Here is a 21,571-nt window from a genome sequence, read left to right on the forward strand (position 1 = left end):
CTCTTGCCCAAGCCTCTCCAAAGGCCCCGAAGAACCCTGGGGGGCAATAAGTGACAGCGAATGAGGAACAAACTACACAGTTTCACTCGGGAGCGCAGCTTTGAATTTGCAAACTGCTGGGACCTCACTATACAAGCCGGCAGGGCGCTGAGAATGTTTTTCCTCCAGTTTTTAATCAGTGCCCAGTAGTGTGAATACAGCCTCTCTGCTGGGACTTGACAATGCATTGAGATCTGGAGTTCCCACGGCAACAGGAACTAACTCATCCCAGGGCTCTTTGAGTTATCAGCCGGCCCACATTTCACAAAGGTGATCAGCGTGGGCCCGACAGCTCTTAGAGGCCTTCTCTGAAAGCAGGCGGTATATGCACTACCTGGCGGCCCCCTTTTGGATTCAAACCTCCGGAGCATTCCTGTTTGCTGAACACAATTGAATGATCCGAGCTTTTTGTGCTGACTGGGGTGTGGTATATGTGGGGGTTGGCTGTAAGGGGCATAGGGTCTTTGGGCCAGCTGGTAAGTGAGCGGGGCCATGGACATTCAAGATCCCCAGCTATTATCACTTGGTTTCTGCTACTAGGCTGAGCCCCAGTCTGGAAAAGGGAGAACATTCATTATAGACTGGCACCATGTTAAGCACCATTCTCACAACACCTGAGAGGTTAGTATTATACACATTGTGTAAATAAGAAAACAGGCTCTGAAAGGTGAAAGTGATTTGTTTAAGATCACACAGCTGGGATGTGACTGAGCCCTGATTGAACCGAAGATTGTTTACCTGCAAAGCCTGTGCCTCTCCATCCATGCTGCGCTGCCTCCTTGGTAACTGTTTGAACCCTCCTACTCAGAGGCGGTCTCTGGGTAGACAACAGAAGTTTCCCAATCACACTTCAGCAAGCTTAGCGCAGGCCTCAGAGGATAAATGGCAAGGGAGAAACCGAACCTACCTGGCTTACCTGAGAATTTCCACATGAAACCCAGTCCATCAGCATGCATTTCTGGAGATAGAACGAGTCGTCTGCTGGCCTAGTGTTCCGGGCAAGGAGGGCATCCAGTGATAGGCCCTCCTTGGCAGTTCTGTGAGACTCATTTATATATTTGGTCATTGAACAGTATCTGTCACTTTACACAGGGAGGCACTCCTGCAGGACTCTAGTCAGGGTAAGTGAGGAACCTTGGCATTGGCACACTGCCCCATTCTGGCCTCCTAGAACTCACTGATCTTCCCTGCCTAATACCTTTCTGATGTCTCACATCCCTTTTCCAGCCCAGCCCAGCTAGAGTGTCAAGGCTGCTTGAGCCTGAGATTCCAAGGATTGGGCAGTCAAAGCAAAGAGGTGTGGATTTTTGTCCACAAAGTCAGGTGGGGCACCGGAACAGAGTCAAGTCCCTGTGGTGTAGATAACTGAAGATGGGCCGGGCTACAGACCGAGGTTTCAGAAAATCCATGCTCGGTTCTGGTGGAATGATGGCTTTTACCGTACAGGTTAGGTCTTCTAGGGCTACTCTGTTTTGGAGTTGGAGTAGCTACTGGCCTCACATCCTCAGCAGGCAGGAGGTGGGCCCCTGGCATGCTCGCAGGGGTCAGGTTTTGTTTTGTTTTTAAGATTTATTTATTGGAAAGGCAGAATTACAGAGAGGAAGAGGCAGAGCAAAAGAGAGACTGATCTTGCATCCACTGGTTCACTTCCGAAGTGGCTACAACAGCCAGGGCTGGGCCAGTCCAAGGCCAGGCACCTGGAGCTTTATCTGGATCTCCTGATAGGTGCAGAGGCCCAAGCACTTAGGCCCATCTTCCACTGCTTTCCCAAGCGCATTAACAGGGAGCAGGATCGGAAGTGTAGCGTCCACAACTCAATCCAGTAACAATATGGAATGCTGGCATCACAAGCGGTGGCTTCACCCATTATACCACAACACTGGCCCCTGGGGTCAGTCTTTGCTGGTGCTGCTCAGTCAAAGGACTCTTGGAACAAGAGAGCATTCTAAGCTGTGGAGTAAGGCCTGCTTTCCTCTTAGCTTTGCTACTTGTTTGCTACTTAGACAACTGCCTTGATCCCTGTGAATTTCAGGTTTCTTTGTTAATATGGCATAATGCAACCCAGCCTTAGGATATAGAAGCAAATGAGCTACCTTGTGTAAGGTACTTGGCTCTGAGCACATAGTAGAAACTAAATTGTAACATACCAACTCTTACCCAAGTTTCCTGTCCCATACTGCATTTATGAACTTCCCATCAGAGCCAGTGTCCTTGTCCATGAGAAATCTCTTCCTGTCTCTCTCCCCTCCATCAGTCTGGGCTCAGCAGTAGCTGTCTCTGGTCCTTCTGTTACATCCTGGGAGGGGCTAGAGGGAACAGAGTCCCTTGTTTTGACCCCTTCTTGCTGCAGTGACAGGAGGGCTGCAGAGAGGGATTAGTGAGCTAATTAGAAATGATTGCATCTCTCAGCATTAATTAGCAGTGCTGTGGGCTTGCAGTGTGCACTTTGGAACTGAGCCCCCTGCGGGACGGCATGGCAGGCAGCCCCCTGCCTCTGGGGCTTCCCAGCCCCTCTGTACTGATGAGAAATGATGGAAGAGTTGTGGGTAGGCACAATAAGGGCTGCTCTCTCAAGGCACCTTGCCTCTTTTGACCAAGCTGCCCACGGTCTGATCCAGACCATCTATACCTTTATAATTGGGCCTCAGCCTCCTATCCTGTAAAATGGGACCAGCTGACATCCAAACAGTTCTTGGGTTGATTCTAGGAAGGAGATGTTAGTGGTTGTACTTCAGGCTCTTGGTCTTGGAACAAAGCAGGTTGTAGCTGATGAGAAATTAGTAGATCCCATATCGGGCTCCTAGAGGAACCCTGGGTTCTGGCCAAGAGATGGTTCCTAGAGTTATATATCCTAATACCCAAAGAACCCATGGTCTTAGCCGTTTAGGGAGATCCATAGTATCTGCCCATGGACCTTATTGAGCACTGCAGATAGGGAAGCATAGGTTGAACATGGCCAGCTGCTACCAAGAATGGACACTTCCTGGCCTGGCACCAGTCTCCTCCCCAGATGTTCTTGCAAGGTCCAGCCCCAAAAGGAGCAGGAGGTGCTGTAGAGAGGGCCAGATCAGACACTAAGCAAAGGAGCTGATGGCTGGCAGCAGGTCAGGATGTGTCGGCTCCACTGGGACCCTGTGAGCTGCAGTGACTGCTTGTTCTGTGCTTTGTTTTCGGTTTCTTCATGCAGCTCGGATTGGGAAAATGAAACGGAGGAAGCAAGATGAAGGGCAGGTATGTCCCCTGTGCAACCGCCCCCTGGCAGGATCGGAGCAGGAGATGAGTAGGCATGTGGAGCATTGCCTTTCAAAGGTAGAGGGGCCATCACCACCCACCTTCCTTCTCCCCCTTCCCCTGACTCTAGCCACTCACTGCCCCTAAGTCTGTGGGCTCTTGGGGTCTCAGCAGCTGCTTCTCGGTTCTTGGCTCTCTTCTTTTGCTTTCACTCTCACTCACTCTCCCCTGGGGCTCCAGTGGAAAATTTGGGGGAAGAGGCTCAGGTCTGTGACCTGTAGGTTGGCTTTTACCTCAAAGGAGCCCCAGAGTCGGGGGCGCAGGGCGGGAGAGCCTGGGCCCCGCCTGACCCCGCTCTGCTCTTCACAGAGGGAAGGCTCCTGCATGGCTGAGGAGGACGCTGTGGACCTCGAACACGAGAACAGCAACCGCTTTGAGGAGTATGAGTGGTGTGGGCAGAAGCGGATACGAGCCACCACTCTTCTGGAAGGTGGCTTCCGAGGTACAAGCAGCTGACACTCTGAGGCAGTGGCACTCTGGTGGCTGGTCATCCGTTCCACCACGTGGAACCTGCTGTTGGCCGGGCTCCTTTGTGACCAGGCTGTCTGCCTGTGATGTGCATATTAAAATGGATGTATTTGGGTGGGGAAATGGAATTGTGAGGCTGCAAGCTAGGAGTGACGAGGGGGGCTCTCAGCCTCGGGTGATGCATTGAAGGTGACAGCCAAGCCGCGTTAGCACCTGCATAAAATATTAAAGGGACGGTTATGCATTTATCACTCCATCCCTCTTAAGGCTGATAAATGAGAATCCAGCAACCTGCTGTACACCTCCAGCACTGGGGGCCCTGAGGGCTTCCAGGCAAACACATTGGATTTTCTTCCTCCTCCTCCTCAGCCCCATGTCAGGGAAATCAGTTACAGAGGAGAGAGTGAGTTATGGCAAAATTTGACCTCCCATGAGCTTCATCGGCAAATCTAATTTTAGCACTGATCCCATCCCCTCTCCCTGGGTGCCCTCTGCCCTGAGCGGGAGAGACCTGGGCCCAGCTACTCTGCTTCCCTGGGGCTCTCCCCGATTGCTGCAGAAGAGTCTGCAGAGACCTGCCCATCTCCAGTGCCCTCGCCACTCCTTGCAGGGCTGTGGCTTGCCTTCCACCCCACCACCAGGTCAGACAGAATTTGTTGGGTACCCAGAGTCTGCCTGCCTTTCAAAGGAAAGGAAGCTGTCTGCTTCCTGGCCTCCAACTCTCTCCTCCTGTGCGTGAGCACAGCTGGCACTGCAGCTTTTGGTCATTAACTGAGCCAGTCTGCTTCCCGTCTGCCTCCTGTTCTCTGGGCAACACCCCTGGGAGTACCGCTGTGGGTGGTTCCTGGGGAATCTCGTAGCAACTGGAAAGAGCGCCTCATCTCCTTGGGGTCACTACCTGGCCATGCAGTATCACCTAGTGCAGAGTGGCCCCTATGGTGGGACTGAGAGCCCACGTGGGACGTCATGCCTCTGAGCTTCTCTCACATTAGCCATGCATCTGGGAACAAGCCAAGTCCTCAGTCAGGAAGGTTAGACCACACTGTTTCCTGAGTCTGAGCTGGACCCTGTTATGTGACATTTCTCTCTGGCCCTGTCTTGGAGCAGTGGAGTGTCTGAGGCTCTGGAAGAGTGGCAGAGCTCATGGGGCTGTGATTTGTACACACAGGTGTCTGCTGGCCGCCCCATGGGGTCAGTTGCAGGATGCTGCGCTGGGCTAGCTCTGCTGGCAGCTGTTCACGTCTTCCATGGCTGTGGCAACTTCGTTGTCAGGTTTCTTGGCACAGAACTGGGCCTGATGGCTTCTGGGCACCAGGCAGGGCTTGGGGGAAGAAGGCTGCTAGGGCCTGCTGATTTGACAAAGTGTTTCCCCTGCGCTGGGATGCACTTGTGGAGTCGGATGAGGGACTCTTAGGCCCTGGGCGGGTATCAGTTTTCCCTGAGTGTTTACACTGTGAGGTTGTTCCTTTCAAGAATTCCTGAGGAGAGTTCAAAGGGGGCTTTTCTTTGAGCGATTTGGAGAGCGAGAATGAGAGTGAGACTTGAAGAGGGAATGCGGGCCGGAGGTGCCTTTATCTGCAGAGAATTGCTCCAGCTTTCCTGATAGAAGCCGCTGCCGCCTCTTAAACAGCTTAGTGCAGTCAAAAGACAGGCAGACTTGAAAGGCTGTTTTACAGCAAGATCAGCGGGGGCCACGAAGCAGAGAGCGGGGCGCAGAGGAGTGGAGGGGGCTCCTCAGTGGGGGCGGCTATCAAAGGGAGGCCCTGGCTGATCCTGCCTGCCTCTGCCCCTGGAACCCTGTCTGCTGTAGCTGGCCATCTGTCAGCCTACCCTCCCTGGTCAGGACCACTAGGCCCCAACTCTTGGGGGGTTGGGTGTGGCCCCGCCAGGCGGGCTGGTGTCAGTGCAGCGCATTGATCGCCCGCCGGGCGGGCCGGGCCGCAAGCCGGGCAGCGCGTGCTTAATGTGATTGAAAGGCAGTTAAAATGGCGGTGACCTTTTCAGGAGGAATTAGATTGCCTGCCAAGACCGGTTAGAGGGAGTGATAACGCCAGCTGAAGAAGCTGCCCAGCCGACTTCAGAGAGAGGGAGGCAGAGACAGGACGAGCAGGCAAGCGGCGGGGCCCATTTAAGCTGCACTGTGCGTGCTGACAGAACAGAGATTGCTGTCCTTGTTAGATATGAAAGAATTGAAGAATTGCAGATAAGTTCCTGTATCCGATCACCCCAGGCTAGAGCCCCTTCACCATCCTCAGCAAAGCTTCCCACCAGACCCCCTGGGAGCTGCTCTGATGAATCAGATCGGGTCCCTCGGATGTAATCTGCTGTGGGAGGCAGTGGGCAAGCAAGCGTTTTGGTGGAGACACTTGGCTAAGAGGAGCGGGCCGTGGGGAGAGGGGCTTGTGGTTTCTGAGGGGTCAGCCCAGACACCTCAGCCTAGCAGTGCTGGCAATTGGTAATTCAGGCCAACATGCAGGACCAAACAGAAGAGTGAGCACCCAAGATGGGTCCAGCTGGTAGTAGATTTTTAAAAGACAAATGGAAATAGGTAAGGATTTCAAGAGAGAATGTAGGAAGAAATGTTGGTACGTAGGAGGCAGTGAGGCCTTCCCAGGTCTGGGAGAAATCCTCAGGCTGTGGACCTCAGCTGTCCATTATCCTTCCAGACCTTGGGTTTTCTAACTGCCACTGCTGTTGGCATAAAGGGCAGCTCACACAGCCTAGAGCCTCACCGACGTTCCCCTGAAAGAGCTGATGCTCTCCTGGGGGACCATGCTGTGCAGGGGTGGAGCAGGGGGCTGCAGGCTGCAGAAGCAGGCCACAAGGAAGAGCTGGTTACCCAGTGCTGGGACAGCCCTGCCCCTGACTGTAGTCAGAGGAGGTGTGTGATGAAGGAGCCCTGCCTCCTCTCATTTCCCAGGTTGAGCTCCGAGATCCTGGAGAAGGGACCTGTGATGGTGAGCCATGGTTCTGCCCCTCTAGTTGGTTGCCAGTATGAATTCACCCATCTGGATTTTGGGGCCCAGACCTCATATCAGGAAGGGACAGGCTGCAGAGAGGACATAAGAATGATTGGTTTTGAATGGGGTGCCCGTGATGCAGTGGGCACAGGAGTAGGGAGATGGAAGGATTTCCAAGGAGGCTGCAAAGGAAACAGAAGGTGTCTTCAGTGTATCTTTTGAGTCCTGAAGGTAAATGCATTGCCAGAATCCAGCATCAGAACCCTTTGAATCACAGAGGTGGAGTTAGAGACGGGTGAGGACAGCTAAGACAGTCAGCTGGAGAGGGTTTCTGTCCGGCCCATATCCCCACCTAGAGAGTGTCTTTCTCAAGTTCCTGTCTTAGATTTAGACTAGTTCCAAGTAGCACAGCATGAGAAATCATGGAGAAAACAGGCAAGGCAACTTCGGCACACATATGTTAGCCAGCTCTTCACTTGGTAAAACCTCAGCACCAGACAGTGGAGTATGGAGTGAAAGGTCTGAGTCCAAGGGCACAGGCACATAGGCCTTGTCCTGGCTGCTGCCCCTTTGACATGTTGCTTCTCTAAAGATGTGAGCCCAGATGCTAGAAGTGGCCCTGAGCACAGCCCTGCTGCCTGGCCCAGTCAGAGGCAGGTGTTGGAACAGCTCACTGCTGGAAGCAGTCTTGGAATGGAGAGGGTTAGGGCTGCTGCCGTCTACTCCCGGTCACCTTTAGTTATGACTGTTGCCGGTTGGGAGGGGTAAGGAGAGGTGGCAAGGAGCAGGGCACCTTCTGTCCCCTGTGGCGACTGGTGGGATTTAATCGCCTTTTGGAGCACAATTGTTAAGCTGGGACAGAGGGAGTGCAGGCAGAAGGAGCAAGTATCAATGGTTTTAAACGGCGTCTGTCTCTCTGCGTCTCTCCTGACGTGAGGCAGTGAAACGCGTTATCGAGGAGGCCCGGAAAGTGGCTAAGTGCGTTTGACACACGCCAACTCCCTGCCTCCACACTGGATAATTGCATTGTCAACTGTTCAGCGAGGTGGCAGGTGACACTGCAGGCCGATTGATTGTCCCGCATCGCAGCTCCCCAGACTGTCAGCTCCCCAATCGATGGCGTTTACACAAGACACCGTAACTGCATCTGTAACTAATTCCAGTGTAAAACTCGCCGGAAGCTGCTGCCCCTGCCCTCCCCATTGGAGAGCACAGGCCTCCGGAGGGCCCCAAGACTTTGCTCTCCCTTGGGTTCTGGTTTTGTTGGGAGCAGCAGGTGAGGAAATCGATAGCTCTTTTTTTGTGGTTTCAGGTTCCAGGACGTTACTGCCCCAGTAAACAGCCATCTCCAGTTTCTCAATCGATCATCTGATCAATTGATTAAATTAACACTGATTTTTTTTTTTTTGGTCCCTCCCTTCTCAATGACCCAGGAAGAAATGAGTTTATAGGAGAAGGGTCATTTTCATAAAATGTAAACTTGCGGATCATTTCTGCACTTAACCCTCTCTCTCTATTATCGCCAAGTGTTCATAGGGAAGGAAGAGATTTTTTTTTTTTCACACTTCCTACTGTCCTGGGACTGGACACTTCTGGCACCTACCCGCTGGGCATCATTGACCATCAGGCTGTTTGCCTGTGGCTGGGGACCCAGACCTGACTCCACCGTAAGGTGGGGCAGAGTCATAGCAAGAGGCCTCTCTAGTGACAGGTTCTCTAGATCCACCCAGAGGACCTGGGGGCCACGTGCCTTCCCTGGATAGCAGCAGCAGGAGTGGCAGCTTGCCTGGTATCCCTGGAGCTACATGGAAGAGGAGCCAGAGACTTGGAAAGGAGCTGTCTGTGCCATCTTGCCTCTGAGTACTGGCTTGGGATATTCTAGCAGCTGAGAACATAAAATGACTGTGGAGCCGCCTTCTCCAAGCGGGAGGGGGACAAGCTGGCGGGGGCGCTGTCTGCATAAAACGGCTTTATGGCCGTTTCTTTTTATTATGATTCTGCCAGAAGTCAGCAAGTGACATTTCATTAAGAAAATAAAGTTTAATGTGCTGGGAAGGAGGTTGGAGTGGGCTGGGGCAGTGCAGGAGAGAAATTGGCAGCAGCAGCCTATTCTGAACACCTGTGGGGGTAGGGCGAGGTTCCCAGCATCTGTCTTAACTGCAGGATTGGGTCAAGGTGAGAGTAAACCAATCAGACCAGAGGCAGACAGGCTTTTTCCTTGGCAGACGAGGGGTTGCGCTGTCCCTCTTGCCTGACTGGTCAGGGCGGGGAGCTGGAATCTGATAGAAGGTCGTGACCCGAGAGTGTCCTCCAGGCTACCAGCTCACCGTGCCTGGCTTCCTCCTGGGCCAGGACTGCTGGGGTTTGTGGTATGGGGCCTGGCTGGCTCTGCTGCATGACGCTGACAGCACAGCCGTGAGTCAGACTCGGGACCCTTGCAGCTTTCCATCTGGGGAGGGACAGTGACCACACTTGGCAATAAATGTGCTCTTGGAGTTGGACGAGAGTTCGGGTAGACACCAAGAGAGGGACAGCTCTGTGTGAGTACCTGGGGCAGTCTCATCCACCACTCCGAGCACCTGGAGGGTGGGGACCAGATCTGGAAAGTATGTTGTCAGTTGGCCGGCGCTGTGGCTCAATAAGCTAATCCTCCGCCTAGCGGCGCCGGCACACCGGGTTCTAGTCCCGGTCGGGGCGCCGGATTCTGTCCTGGTTGCCCCTCTTCCAGGCCAGTGCTCTGCTGTGGCCCGGGAGTGCAGTGGAGGATGGCCCAAGTGCTTGGGCCCTACACCCCATGGGAGACCAGGAGAAGCACCTGGCTTCTGCCTTTGGATCAGCACAGTGCGTCGGCCGCAGCGGCCATTGGAGGGTGAACCAACGGCAAAGGAAGACCTTTCTCTCTGTCTCTCTCACTGTCCACTCTGCCTGTGGGGGGGAAAAAAAAAAAAAGGAAAGTATGCTGTCAGTGTCAACACCAAGCCATGCACAGGATGTCCTGAATAAAAGTTGGGAGGAGGATGTGGAAGGAAACATTCCATTCCCTCAGTGAGGATTTATAGAGCAACTGCTACGTGTGTGCAGACTAACAAGGGAACAGCTTTTAGGCAGGAGAGAGAAGGCGGTCTGAAGGCATGAGGATAAGCGGAAGCGGGTAGGATTGGAGAAGCCACGGTACTTGTTTTCCGCTGGAGTTACCAGCCTGGGCCGGGTATGGCAGGCAGTAAAACTGCAGAGGAGAGAACTCCGGCACAGGGCTGCTTCTGTGTTGAGAAACTGGGACTCTCCTGGCAGCTTCGGCTGTCCTGCTTTCTCTTCTTTGCCATGAGAGACATACTGAGCTTGGAGTGGTGCCAAGGTTTTCTACTCCCTTTTTTCCCTACCTACAAGGCAAGGCAGGGCAGGGCCAGGCCAAGAGAAGATGTGAGGCTGGCTGCTGAGCTGCATGTAGTTAGGAGAGGGGGGCTGGCAGGGCTTCGGGGGGCGCAAGCTGTAAGTGAACCTGATAGCTACATTCTGATTGATGGCGGAGTTTGTCTCCCAAACTGTCAGAGGGTTTATAGAGGTGCCACTCACCCACAAGGCAGGAATTGCTTGTCAGGACACCTGGCCGTGAACGGAGACAGAGCTGTAACTTGGTGTTTTCTCAGCTTAATGGCCCTGCTGCTGACCTGCCTGCTGCCTCAAGTGTGTCGCTGCCTTTGAGCAGAGGGTAAATAAGGACTGGCAGGAAGGGTGGAGTCCAGGCAATGCCCAGCCTTGTTCTTCCCTGGGTGCTGCTGCTTTCTGGGAGGGGTAGAATCTTGGTGTTTTTTGTTTTTTAGATTGATTTACTTATTTGAAAGAGTTACAGAGAGAGATCCTTCATCTGCTGGTTTACTACCTAAATGGTCACAATGGCCGGAGCTGAGCCAAACCTATGCCAGGAGCAAGGAACTTCTGCAGACGTCCCATGGTGGGGCAGGGGCCCAGGCACTTGGGTCATCCTCTGCTGCCTTCCTAGGCACATTAGCAGGGAGCTGGATAGGGAAGTGGAGCAGCCAGGACTTGAATTGGTACCCATTTGGGATATAGGCGTCATCACAGGTAGTAGCTTTTCCCACCACACCACAACACCAGCTCCGAGGTAAAATCTGTGGGATCAGAAACTGGAGCAGTGGAGGGAAGGAGGATCAGAAAGAAAGAGTTTCAGGAAAGGACTTTTCAGGACATGAAAGGTAGAGAACATTCCAGAGAGAATGAATGGTCTGTGCGGAATATAAGAACCGAAAAGAGAGAAGGTATGTTTGGGGTGAAGTGAGCAGTCTCCATGTCCATGTCTAGCACTGAGGGATGATGCCAGGTCTCCCACATCCTGCTGAGGAGCCTGGGCTTGGCTGTGCTTGTGGTGGGGAGCCATAGTCAATTTTAGAGCATAGACGAGTCACAGCTGTTTGGTAAGCAGGATGAGGAAGTCTATTACAAGACTGTCACCCTAATGAGAGTATAAGGACTTCAGGGTGGAAAGAACGGACAAGAAGTTTCTGAGCTGGGGCAGGGCCCCAAACTGCTGCCTCAGGATTCCACTCACCACAGAGCCCATCTTGTGTGTGTGTGTGTGTGTGTGTGTCCCTGGCAAGAGCTGCTGTGCTGGCCAGTGAGGTGCGGTCTGAGACCCACTGGGAGGAAATAGGAATGGGGGCTGACTCCTGCAGCCCTGACCCTAGGCTATCAGAAGGGGAATTTTGAGAGACCACCTAGCAGGTGCACAGGCCTGGTGGAGGCTCTGCGACTCACGCCTTCCCATTAGCCAAGAGTCTGCCTGTGGCTGTGCCAAATGTGCCTGAGAGGAGTCAGCCGCCTACCTGGCCCTTGGCTTAGCCTTAGTCCAGCCCTCGTGGACTGCTTTGAGAAGCAGGTGTGCATGCCTATCCTACCTCGCCTGTCTCTTCCTAATCCCTTTATAACTACACTTGTCCAGGAATCTGGGCTGAGTGAGGTGGGGATGAATAATTAATGTCAGGCGCTTCAGACACCAAATATTTGAACAGCTGCCTGGTGTTTTTGCTGGCAAGGACCTGGCGGCCAAAATCAGGATGTTGGCTGAGTGTCCCACCCTATGGCTGTGATTGTCCTTAGCAGCCTGCACTCCCCTCAGATGGGCTTTTCAGGTTGGGTGATGGGACATAAGGAGGGCCCAAGTCCAGGCTGGAGGAGACCTTTGAGATCTGAATTTCTCTGTCCTCTTCCTGCTCTTCCTAGACCTGGAAGAGAGGTGGCTAGCAGGCCTGGGACTGGGTGTCTCCTGAGGACCTGGCATAGTGTGTGAATGGGCTAGTCTGAGCAGAGGCCACTTGGAGCAGCATACAGTGCCCTGAGAAGGCTGAGGTAGGCAAAGGGAAGAGACTGGATTTTCTGAGTCAGGAGCACCCAAGTATCTGACTCTACGTATCCCTGGCCCCAGACCTGACCCCTAACTAGAGGTAACACAAGGGGCACCCTTGGCCTAGTTCTGTTGCCCCTGGTCCGCCTCACACCCTGCTTCCCACAGGCTCCGGCTTCGTCATGTGCAGCGGCAAAGAGAACCCTGACAGTGATGCTGACTTGGATGTGGATGGGGATGACACTCTGGAGTATGGGAAGCCACAGTATCCTTGGGGCACTGTGGGGCACGGTGGGGCTGCTGGCACAGGCCAAAGGGAACAAGAAAAGTGTGTACTCTGGCACTTGCCATACCACCTGCAGGGCCAGAGTCCCAGCTTTGGCCAGGGGGAGCCCTCCTGAAAACTGCACCCTCTTGGCCTACTGTATACTAGGATCCTGTATCCTTGACCACCATGCCAGATACACGGAGGCTGATGTCATCCCCTGCACAGGCGAGGAACCTGGTGAAGCCAAGGAGAGAGAGGCACTCCGGGGCGCAGTCCTAAAGCAAGTGTGGGCATAGGCTTGGGCGGGTGGGATGGGGGGCTAGGAATCCCAGAGATCCCGGCACCCCAGCAGCGGGTCAGGGCTGTCCTGCCTGCCTTCAGGCCTTACTTTATTCTTTCTTCCTCTCCCGTAGTGGTGGCCCTCCCAGCACCCGCATCACGCCTGAGTTCTCTAAATGGGCCAGTGATGGTAAGTCCTGACCCAGGTTAGGAGTGATGAGGGGAAAGGCATTCCTAGGTGGTGGAACCAAGCCCTGACCTGTGCTACCCAGTCTGGCCAGAATGTCAGTTGCCCCTCTGTCCCCACAGAGATGCCGTCCACCAGCAACGGTGAAAGCAGCAAGCAGGAGGCCATGCAGAAGACTTGCAAGAACAGCGACATCGAGAAGTGAGTATGTTGTCTAGGGCAGGGGTTCCCAGGGCGAGCAGTTCTGGGGAGGCAGAGAGGCCTACTGCCAGCAGCAAGACCTGCTGCCAGGACTTCTGGCCCTCCCAAGTGTGGCTGGGTCCTGCTGCCCTGGGCACACAGCCGGCAGTGGAGCCCAGCTGGTGCTAAACGTGACTCTGTGAATTGATCACCGGGCCATGGCCCCAGGAGCCTTGGCGGAGGGAGGAGCAGTCCGCCTGCCTGCCTGCCTGCCTGCCCGCTGCGGCGGCCTCCGCCCGGGGAATGTGATGTATGGCTGCCCAGCCCAGCCAGCGCACTTGATTCATCTCCAGTTTCTGTTTCTTAATCGGGAGCTAAATTGGTTTCATTTTTCTTGTCCCGGGTGGCGCTCGCAGTGGGTTTTAGGCAGGAGCATCGGGTCTCATCGTTTCTGATAGGAATTTGGGACCTGGGTTTTCCAGCAGGGAAAACGGAGATCCGGTAACACTTCTCCCAGGCCTGGGCAGCCCCTCACCTGGATCCCCAGGTGCCACAAGGCTTTGATATCAGCTGGGTATCTAAGGGCCTTTCCAGAAGCCCAGGCAAGGCCAGTTCTGGGCCCAGGAGGTGGCATTGTCCAGTCCAGGCTACCCAGAGCTGGTTGTGTTAGCCATTGCTTAACTCCCTGCACCCACCGCCCTCCCTCTGACTGGAGGCCAGGTTGCCTGGGGTTAAAAGGCAGCCTCTTCATTCTAGGGCCAGTGTTCCATCTTGCCTCCTGCCAGGAGAGTGGATAGCGGGCCGGTGCAGGGCCGGGTCGGTGGCCCAGGGTCACCTCCCATTTGTTTCCCTCCATTTTGTGTTGTCATAAATTCATTCCAGCCCGTTGTGGTTGATCAGTTTATCTCGGCCGGGGCTGCGAGTGCTGCTGGCATGATGTATGGGCCGCGGCGCAGGGCCCGGCTGCCCATGAATCACCGCAGCTGCTCTGTGTCAGCGCCGGAGCGGGCCGTACGGGTTCGGCGCAACCAGCTGGGGGGGGGTGGTGGAGGAATGACGTATGGATGTTTATTTAATAATTCTCTCCTACTCCAGCTGAGCAAGGCGGGCGGGGCCGTAAGGGGCGCCCACCCTCGTCTGGAGGGGCTGCTCATAAATCAGAAAGACAAGATCATTAATCAGGGATGGCGCCCGAGGGGGAGGTGGGGCCAGAGCCAGTGGCCATCCCTGAACGTACTACCCACCCAAGGCTGGGGGAAGTTGGGATTTCTTTGCCACCTGTGTGAGCACAGGCACCAGGCAGGACTCACTGGGCCAACTGGGGGACTGGCTCAGTCAAAGGCAGAGTCCCCCAAAGGGCATGGATCTGCTGAGGTTGGGGCCCTGCAGTCCTTATGCCACTTTCTTTCTCCTCTACAGCGTGTGGGTCCCTGCCCTACAGCTGTTTGATAGCCCAGGGAAGGGGAAAGGCAGGATGCCGTGGCTTCCTCCAGCAGTGTCTACTTCATGCCCTAGAGGGATCAGGAATAGCTCAGAACCAACCAGGGTCAGGGACTAGAGGACTGGGTATTTCATCAGAGGGAAGGCTGGAGGCCAGGACTGTACTGGGCAAACCCAGTATAGGTGGGCTGTGGAATTAGATGTTGGCCCTGGGAGGTGGGATGGAAGATGGTTTGTTCTTGCCTCTCTAGCTCTAGTTCATTGTCTGGTTTGGAGCTTGGGAATTAGTTCTCCACTCTGGGGCAGGCTGCCACCAGCTCCAGGCCTTGGTGTTGAGAGTGGCCATCTTTGAAATCCCCACATGTGACCCAGCAGATTCCTAGCTTGATCTTTGGAGAGGAAGGGAGCACAGCTTCCCATCCTTATTTAGGAATTTACCAGCGATGCATTGGGGGACAGCTCAGGAGCCTTTGGACAGGATGCCAGGGTTGAAGCCAGCTGTGCAGGAGCCTGAGAAGAGGGAGATGGTGGGGAAAGCTTCCAGAGCCAGAGGCCGAATGGAAGCCCTCAGGGATCCTTGAGTACCAGAAGGATCTGGAGTCTCACAGCCTCAGCATCCCAGAGCCTGGACTCATGGGGCAATGGATCTGGAGCATCCCTGATCCAGGAATATGGCCACTGGGGAGTTAGGGTCTGGGTGGCTGCCAGCACCCTAAAAGAGAAAGGGCAAAGATTGAAGTTTATGGTTAACATGAAATATTAGCATTTCCTTCCCCACGCCCCCCATTAGCACTTGTGTTCAGCACTGAGAGACCGCCTGTGAGCTTTCAGGCTTTAGAGCCATTTGTCCCCCCGAAGATGGCAGAACAGGCCTCCACAGGAGACTGTCCTTGTCCGCACCAGATCTCACTTAGGAGTTTCCCTGTGACTTCCACCATCCTTCTGTCGCGTCTTGACAAAATACATGTTAAACCTCAGCCTCCTGTCACACCCCTTTTTGAACATCCTCAACAACTTGCTATTGTCTGTGAGATAAACTTTGCTTCCTGATTATGGCATTTGAGGTCCTCCTGGACACAATCTGCTTCCTCGCTTTAGCACCTTCTGCTTACCTGCAGGTGAGCCTATAGGACTGGTCTCTTGACCCTCTAAGCCTTTGGTTCTGCTGCTCCTTGGCCTGGAGCCCCGTCTCCTCCCAGTGGAGCCAGTGTAGAGGCAGGGTCAGGTGGTTATGGTTGATCATGGACTCGGTCTGCCACAGCTGCAGTCCCACCCCCCACCCCCCGCCTCTCCCTCCCCACCGTGAACCTTGAGCAAGCTACTTTTCTGTGCTTTAGTTTCTTCATACATAACATGCAAATGTTAGCATCTTCTCGTGAGGGTTTTGTAAGGTATAAATAAGATAATTATTAATCCCTCAGTACAATCCCTGGCATTTAGTAAGTGCTTAATAAATTTTTTAGCTCTTTTATTTGTATTATCATCATTATTATTCCCTAAGGCCCATCTCCAGTCCCATCTTTTCTACTCTTCCAGGAAGCAGCTTTCACCCTCTTCGAACACTTGGGTCCTGTTCACTTGTTTTAGGAGGGGAAGGAGGGCTCCTTGAGGTAGTCCTGGCCGTGCCCCAATCAGCAGAAGAGTCAAAGCGGCTTGGAAAAATTGCAAGATCTTCTGTGCAGGGCTGGGACAACAGGCTGAGGGCCACAGGGCATTTGACAGACCTCAGAAGAAATTACAGGGAGCATTTGAGGGAAGTCAGGCTTGTGGCAAAAGGACCAAGATTATGTGGGACCCATCCAGTCCCTACATCTCTTCCCCTTCTCTGGGGGCTGGACAGGCTCTGTATTCAGCAGGTGCTTACCCAGGCTCCCGTGCATCAAGTGGGGCCAGTGTCCATAGCAGGTGCTAGGTGAGTTCGCGGTCTGCCCTTGGGGAACTAGGCCCAGCAGGGGAGCTATGAGAGCCCCATGGGCCCATCTGGACAAGGCAGGAATTGAGGCAGAGCTGGTGAGTTAGGAGAGGGGGGAGTGGGGCGCCAGCAGCCGAGGGTATGGGAAAGGGTGCTATGTGTGGGAATTCAGCATGACTGTGCTGAAGGGCGCTGGAGCTGGCCCGAGGAGCTTAGTAGAACTTTGCTCTGAGGGAGGGAGTGAAATGATGGAAGCAGAAATCATCATTTGCTTCTAGTGTAAAAGTCCTCTCCTAACGGGAGAGTGCAGTGGAGCGGAGGGGCTGGCGGGGTGGGGGCGTCTTTTTTGTTTTTTAAAGATTGGTTTATATATTGGAAAGGCAGAATTACAGAAAGGGGGGAGGGAATCTTCCATCTGTTGGTTTACTCCCCAGATGGCTGCCACAGGTGGGGCTAACCAGGCCGAAGCCAGGAGCTTCCTCCGAGTCTCCCACGTGGGTGGCAGGGCCCAAGCACCTGGGCCATCCTCCACAGCCTTTCTGAAGCCATTAGCAGGGAGCTAGATTGGAAGTGGCGCAGCTGCAGTGACAGCCTAGGGCGGGTAGCGGGGAGGAGTCTTTAAAAGGTTCATGGAATAATCCATAGGCTAGATTAGGGGTGTGGTCAGGGTAAAACGAAGATTCCAGAGATGCTGAAGATGGTGGCACTGAAAAGTGTTTGAGGATGGTTCCCAGGTGTCCTGCGTAGAACCTCCTCCAGATGGAGGCGGAGGAGCCGGCTGGAGTCCGCTCTGGAAGGTGGCGTTTGCAGATGCGCGGGTTGAAGTGGGACTGTCTCAGAGACGTTCATAAGCACTGTTCTGGAATTCAGAGGAGTTGTGGGACTGGAACTTGCCAGCCTGCTTCCCAGTGTTGCCATCTCCCTTGCAGAATCACCGAAGACTCCGCCGTGACCACATTTGAGGCCCTGAAGGCTCGGGTCAGAGAGCTTGAACGGCAGCTATCTCGTGGGGACCGTTACAAATGCCTCATCTGCATGGTGAGTAGAAGGAATCCTGGGGTGCCTGTGGCCCAGCTTCGGTGCCCCTGGGGATGGAGGGTCTCTCCACTGTGTTCTGGGCCTGCCTCAGAGTGACCCCTCCCCTGCCTGCCTCCTCTCTAGGACTCATATTCGATGCCCCTAACGTCCATCCAGTGTTGGCACGTGCACTGCGAGGAGTGCTGGCTGCGGACCCTGGTGAGGTGGCCTTGCGGTCGGGAATGGGTGGCTGGCTGTTGGGGACACTGCTCTGACGTCCATGCTTGTGCTTGAGCCTGCGTAGGGGTGTGGGAGCACAGGAGCAGAGAAGAGAGGCAGAAGCCAGGGTACCCGTCCTCCTCACTGCGGGTTTATTAAATTCTCCCCTCCATGCTGGTCACTGCGTCTCCTTTGCCCTGCCCCCACCCACAGAAGGCCCACTGGCTCACACATACTGGTGAGACCTCAGGTCAGGAGGAGGCTGGTGTGTTGGTAAGCAGGGCCCGAGCCCGGCCCCTCCCCCTCCCATTACTAAGCTCCTTCTGCCTCTGCCCCTGTTCTTCGCTCGGGAGCAGCCATTAAAATGTCGCCCGGAGACAGCAATAAAAGGCCCGGACGTGGGCTCTGTGTCCTGATCAAAGGCCGCGTGTAATCTCGTTAGGGCCGCGGCAGCCACAGCTGGACCCAGCCTTGTTCTCATTACCGGGGCTCCCGCTGTGGGGCCGGCCAGGCGGTTTGATCCTGGCGTCCCCCCAACACAGGAGCGCGCCTGCCTGCTCAGAGGCTGCCCATGCGTCCCCAGCCTGCCCGATAGGACCGAGGTCCCAGCACACACTGGTGCAGAGAGACGGGGCTGCAGGCCCAGGTGCTCACATGTGCAAGCAACGTGGCCCGTTGTGTCTGACCAAAGCCTTCCTGTTCCGCCTCAGGGAGCCAAGAAGCTGTGCCCTCAGTGCAACACGATCACAGCGCCCGGAGACCTGCGGAGGATCTACTTGTGAGCCAGCCCCCCTGCAGGCCTGGCCTCGGGCAGCCCCACCTGCCCTAGCCTCTGACAGTGACCCTCTCCCTTTGTACATACTTGCACACAGGCTCCCCATGTACATACATGCACATACTCACACACGTACACACAGGACTCTGGAGCCAGAGTGGGGCTGAGGCTCAGGCCCTGCCTGCTGGCTCTCGCCAAGTCTGGGGACCATACCTGTTCAGCCTCTGTTCCCAGGGTGGGGCAGGGAGGTGGCGGTGGGGGAGTAGTGGGGCAAAGCTCCTGAGATCCAGCGCCGAGACGGACAGATGGACAGACTCGCAGACACCAGACTGAAGCACATGTAATATAGACCGTGTATGTTTACAATGTTGTGTATAAACGGGACAACTCCTCACCCTCCACCCCACCCTGCCCCTTTGGTTGTATGATTTTCTTCTTTTTTTAAGAACCCGTGGAAGCAGTGCCTCCTTCAGGACTGGCTGGGGGCTCGGCCCATCCACCTCTTGGGTGCCTGCCTCTCCCTCTTCCGTGATGTCCCTTCCCTCTCCATGTGCTCGGTGTTCAGTGGTATATATTTCTTCTCCCAGACATGGGGCACATGCCCCAAGGGACATGATCCTCTCCTTAGTCTTAGCTCATGGGGCCCTTTATAAGGAGTTGGGGTGGGGCAGAAAACGGGAACTGAGCTGAAGCAGAGGCTGAGGTTAGGGCTGGCTGAGGGTGCTCCTGGCTGCCCAGCCCTCTGCTGAGAGCCGTGCCTGGGAGTAGAGCTGCTGTTCCCAGGGACAAGTGTTGCTCCTCCACCTCCCCGGGAGCCCATGGTGTGATGCTGTGTCTGTATATTCTATACAAAGGGACTTGTTCTTTCCCTTTGTAAACTACATTTGACATGGATTAAACCAATATAAAGAGCTGCAGCCTGCGTGTATGTGGGGGGACTGGAGCAGTTTAGGGGCTAGTTCCCAGCAGCAGTATGGGGGACAGGACTTAGCTGTAGGTGGGAAATGCAAGTGTTGGTCTCTACAGGAGCCCTGGAATGTTCTGGTTGGAGTCGGGGAGAGGGGGCTGGGGACCTGAGCTCCTGACTATTGATGGGTAGGGGCTCTAGGTTAATTCCTTATCGATGCAGAATCGTCAGCTCATTAATCACAGAAGAGGTCGGAGCTTGGGGGTACAGAGGGGATGCAAGCTCTATCCCCCAACCTAGGGCAGGAGCAGCTCATGAGCATGGATGGGAACACAGTCCTCAGGCCACTGCCCTATTGTCCCCAGAAATATGCCAGGGACCGTGATATGCCTGCCAGCTTAGCCTCCCTGGCTTTCACTGTGTTCCGTGTCCCCGTGGCCAGCCCCTGAAGGGGCTACTGCCTAGGGCCTCCGATGGAAGCAGCAGAAGCCATTGTGGACTGAGGGACCCTCAAGTCAGCAGACCACAGCTGGGATGGAACCCTGGAGATAGAGCTTGATTCACCCCCATAGCTCCCACCACCAGCGGGGTAGACCACTGTGGGTGCCGCCCAAGTAGGGGCCGACAGCGGCAGCACGTGAGTCCTTGCACCTTGCACTCTGTTTTAAGAGAAAAGATCGAGGCCCTGACATGTGTGTGATTGCAGACTCGGTTACACACCAGACCCACTCCCAAGGCTGTGCCTGGGATGCCCACAGTGAATACCAGAGTCAAATCCAGCCGGCAGTTCCTGCCTCCTTTACACCCAGTCGCCCTTGATGCCCACCAAAGGACCCTTCACAGCCGCCTGGCCAGCATGATGGCACCATACATCCTGAGCAGGCTCCAGGGGCCTGTGATCACAATGGAGCAGCCCAGCCGCGGCTGAGGTTTGGGAGAAGCAGATTAGGAGGAGGGGGTAGGAGAGGGCAGTGAGGAGGCTCTGAGCCTGTCAGGCTGTCACCTTTTATGTCTCTACTCTCCCTTCCGCCTGCCTTGGACTCTGTAGGTCCTTGATGGCTGGTTACCCCCACCCTGGGGGCCATATGCTCGCTAATGGGGACATTAACCCAGAGTGTGTGCATTCCACTGCAGCCCTCCCTGCTGTGGGATGCCTTAGAGCACTCAAAGCACAGGCAGCACTGCCACCTGTTGGCCATGGCTAGCAATGCAGCCACAGCAGTCCTGGGGATTCCCATGGGGCAGGTGCCATGCAGATAGAGTGCACTCCACTGTCCCTGACAGTTTCAGGGGTCTGCACCTCCCAGAGCTTTTCTAGCTGCCTCTTTCACTGCCTGCCAAACTGGCAAAGCCCAGCCTTGCCCCACAGGCCCCATGATCACCCGCAAGCTCTTTTGGTCAACAGATATTTATTGAGAATCAGCAGTGTGCAGCCGTGAGTCGCAGGCAGATGGCACAGAATTATCAGCCTGAAGCCACCCCTCCTGCCTCGGGAGAGACCAAGTGAGTCTCCCTTTAAGGAGGGAAGAGAGTTTGTTGTTTCAGCCAAAAATCCCCTCACACTGGTTCTGGTCTTCAGGCCTCTGGAGTTAGCCTATCCCCAGGTCTTGGGATAGCATTGCTGCCTTCCTGCCCCCACTCCCCCTGCCCACTGGGCATGCAGCTTGCAGCTCCCCTGGATCCAGTGGTGTCTTGGTAAAGCGTGGTGAAGGCAGGCAGGCCCAGATCTGGGTATTCTCAGTTCCTTGTCTGGTTCCCAGCTCAGAGCAGCAGTGAGGCCCGAGACGACTATTAGGTGAGTTCCCAGTGGGCTCCATGTGCCTGGCACGGTGGGACTTCGCCCCTCTAGAGCAGAGGTCACAACCCCTCTCCAACCTGCTCCCTCCTCCTGGCACCTCCCCACCATTTCCACTCCAGAAGTCAAAACTCAACTCTGGCAACCGGCAACCTTTCAGTTAGGCACGATGACTAAGCTCTAAAGATCTGTCCAACAGTGTGGAGGTTCACTAGTAAGTGTACTGCACACAAAAACAGTCTGCTAAGAGAGTAGATGCCATGTCAGTGTTCTTTCTACAATTTTCTAACAATTCTGGGGCTCACCCTCAGTTCCCCACTTTGTTAAGTTTTTACAGCTAAGCCACCACAGGACTCAGCGGGACCCCCAGAGTCCTGCCAGGATCCTGGGGTCAGCAGATGCAGCTGTTCCCCCAGGACACAGGCCCATGGGAACTTTCTACTGAGGGGACCCCTAAGTCGTAGAAAACCATAGG

At 54.8% G+C, this 21,571-nt stretch overlaps 1 protein-coding gene across 3 annotated transcripts in view; it reads left to right on the forward strand.

Moving 5' to 3' along the window:
* RNF220 (ring finger protein 220) overlaps positions 1-19,305 on the forward strand; it is a 238,801-nt gene extending 219,496 nt beyond the window's left edge. For 2 of the 3 annotated variants that reach the window (XM_062191150.1, XM_062191152.1), the window contains 9 exons: positions 3,227-3,348; positions 3,640-3,772; positions 12,286-12,382; positions 12,579-12,665; positions 12,799-12,854; positions 12,974-13,052; positions 17,313-17,421; positions 17,545-17,619; positions 18,330-19,305. In XM_062191150.1, coding sequence (XP_062047134.1) covers positions 3,227-3,348; positions 3,640-3,772; positions 12,286-12,382; positions 12,579-12,665; positions 12,799-12,854; positions 12,974-13,052; positions 17,313-17,421; positions 17,545-17,619; positions 18,330-18,401 — 830 coding nt within the window. In that variant the 3' untranslated portion in view covers positions 18,402-19,305. The remainder of the gene's footprint in view (positions 1-3,226; positions 3,349-3,639; positions 3,773-12,285; positions 12,383-12,578; positions 12,666-12,798; positions 12,855-12,973; positions 13,053-17,312; positions 17,422-17,544; positions 17,620-18,329) is intronic. The other variant, XM_062191151.1, reaches the window with a different exon arrangement.
* Positions 19,306-21,571: the final 2,266 nt, after the last annotated feature.

Source organism: Lepus europaeus, chromosome 5, assembly GCF_033115175.1.
Source record: "Lepus europaeus isolate LE1 chromosome 5, mLepTim1.pri, whole genome shotgun sequence".
Taxonomy (NCBI): Eukaryota; Metazoa; Chordata; class Mammalia; order Lagomorpha; family Leporidae; genus Lepus; species Lepus europaeus.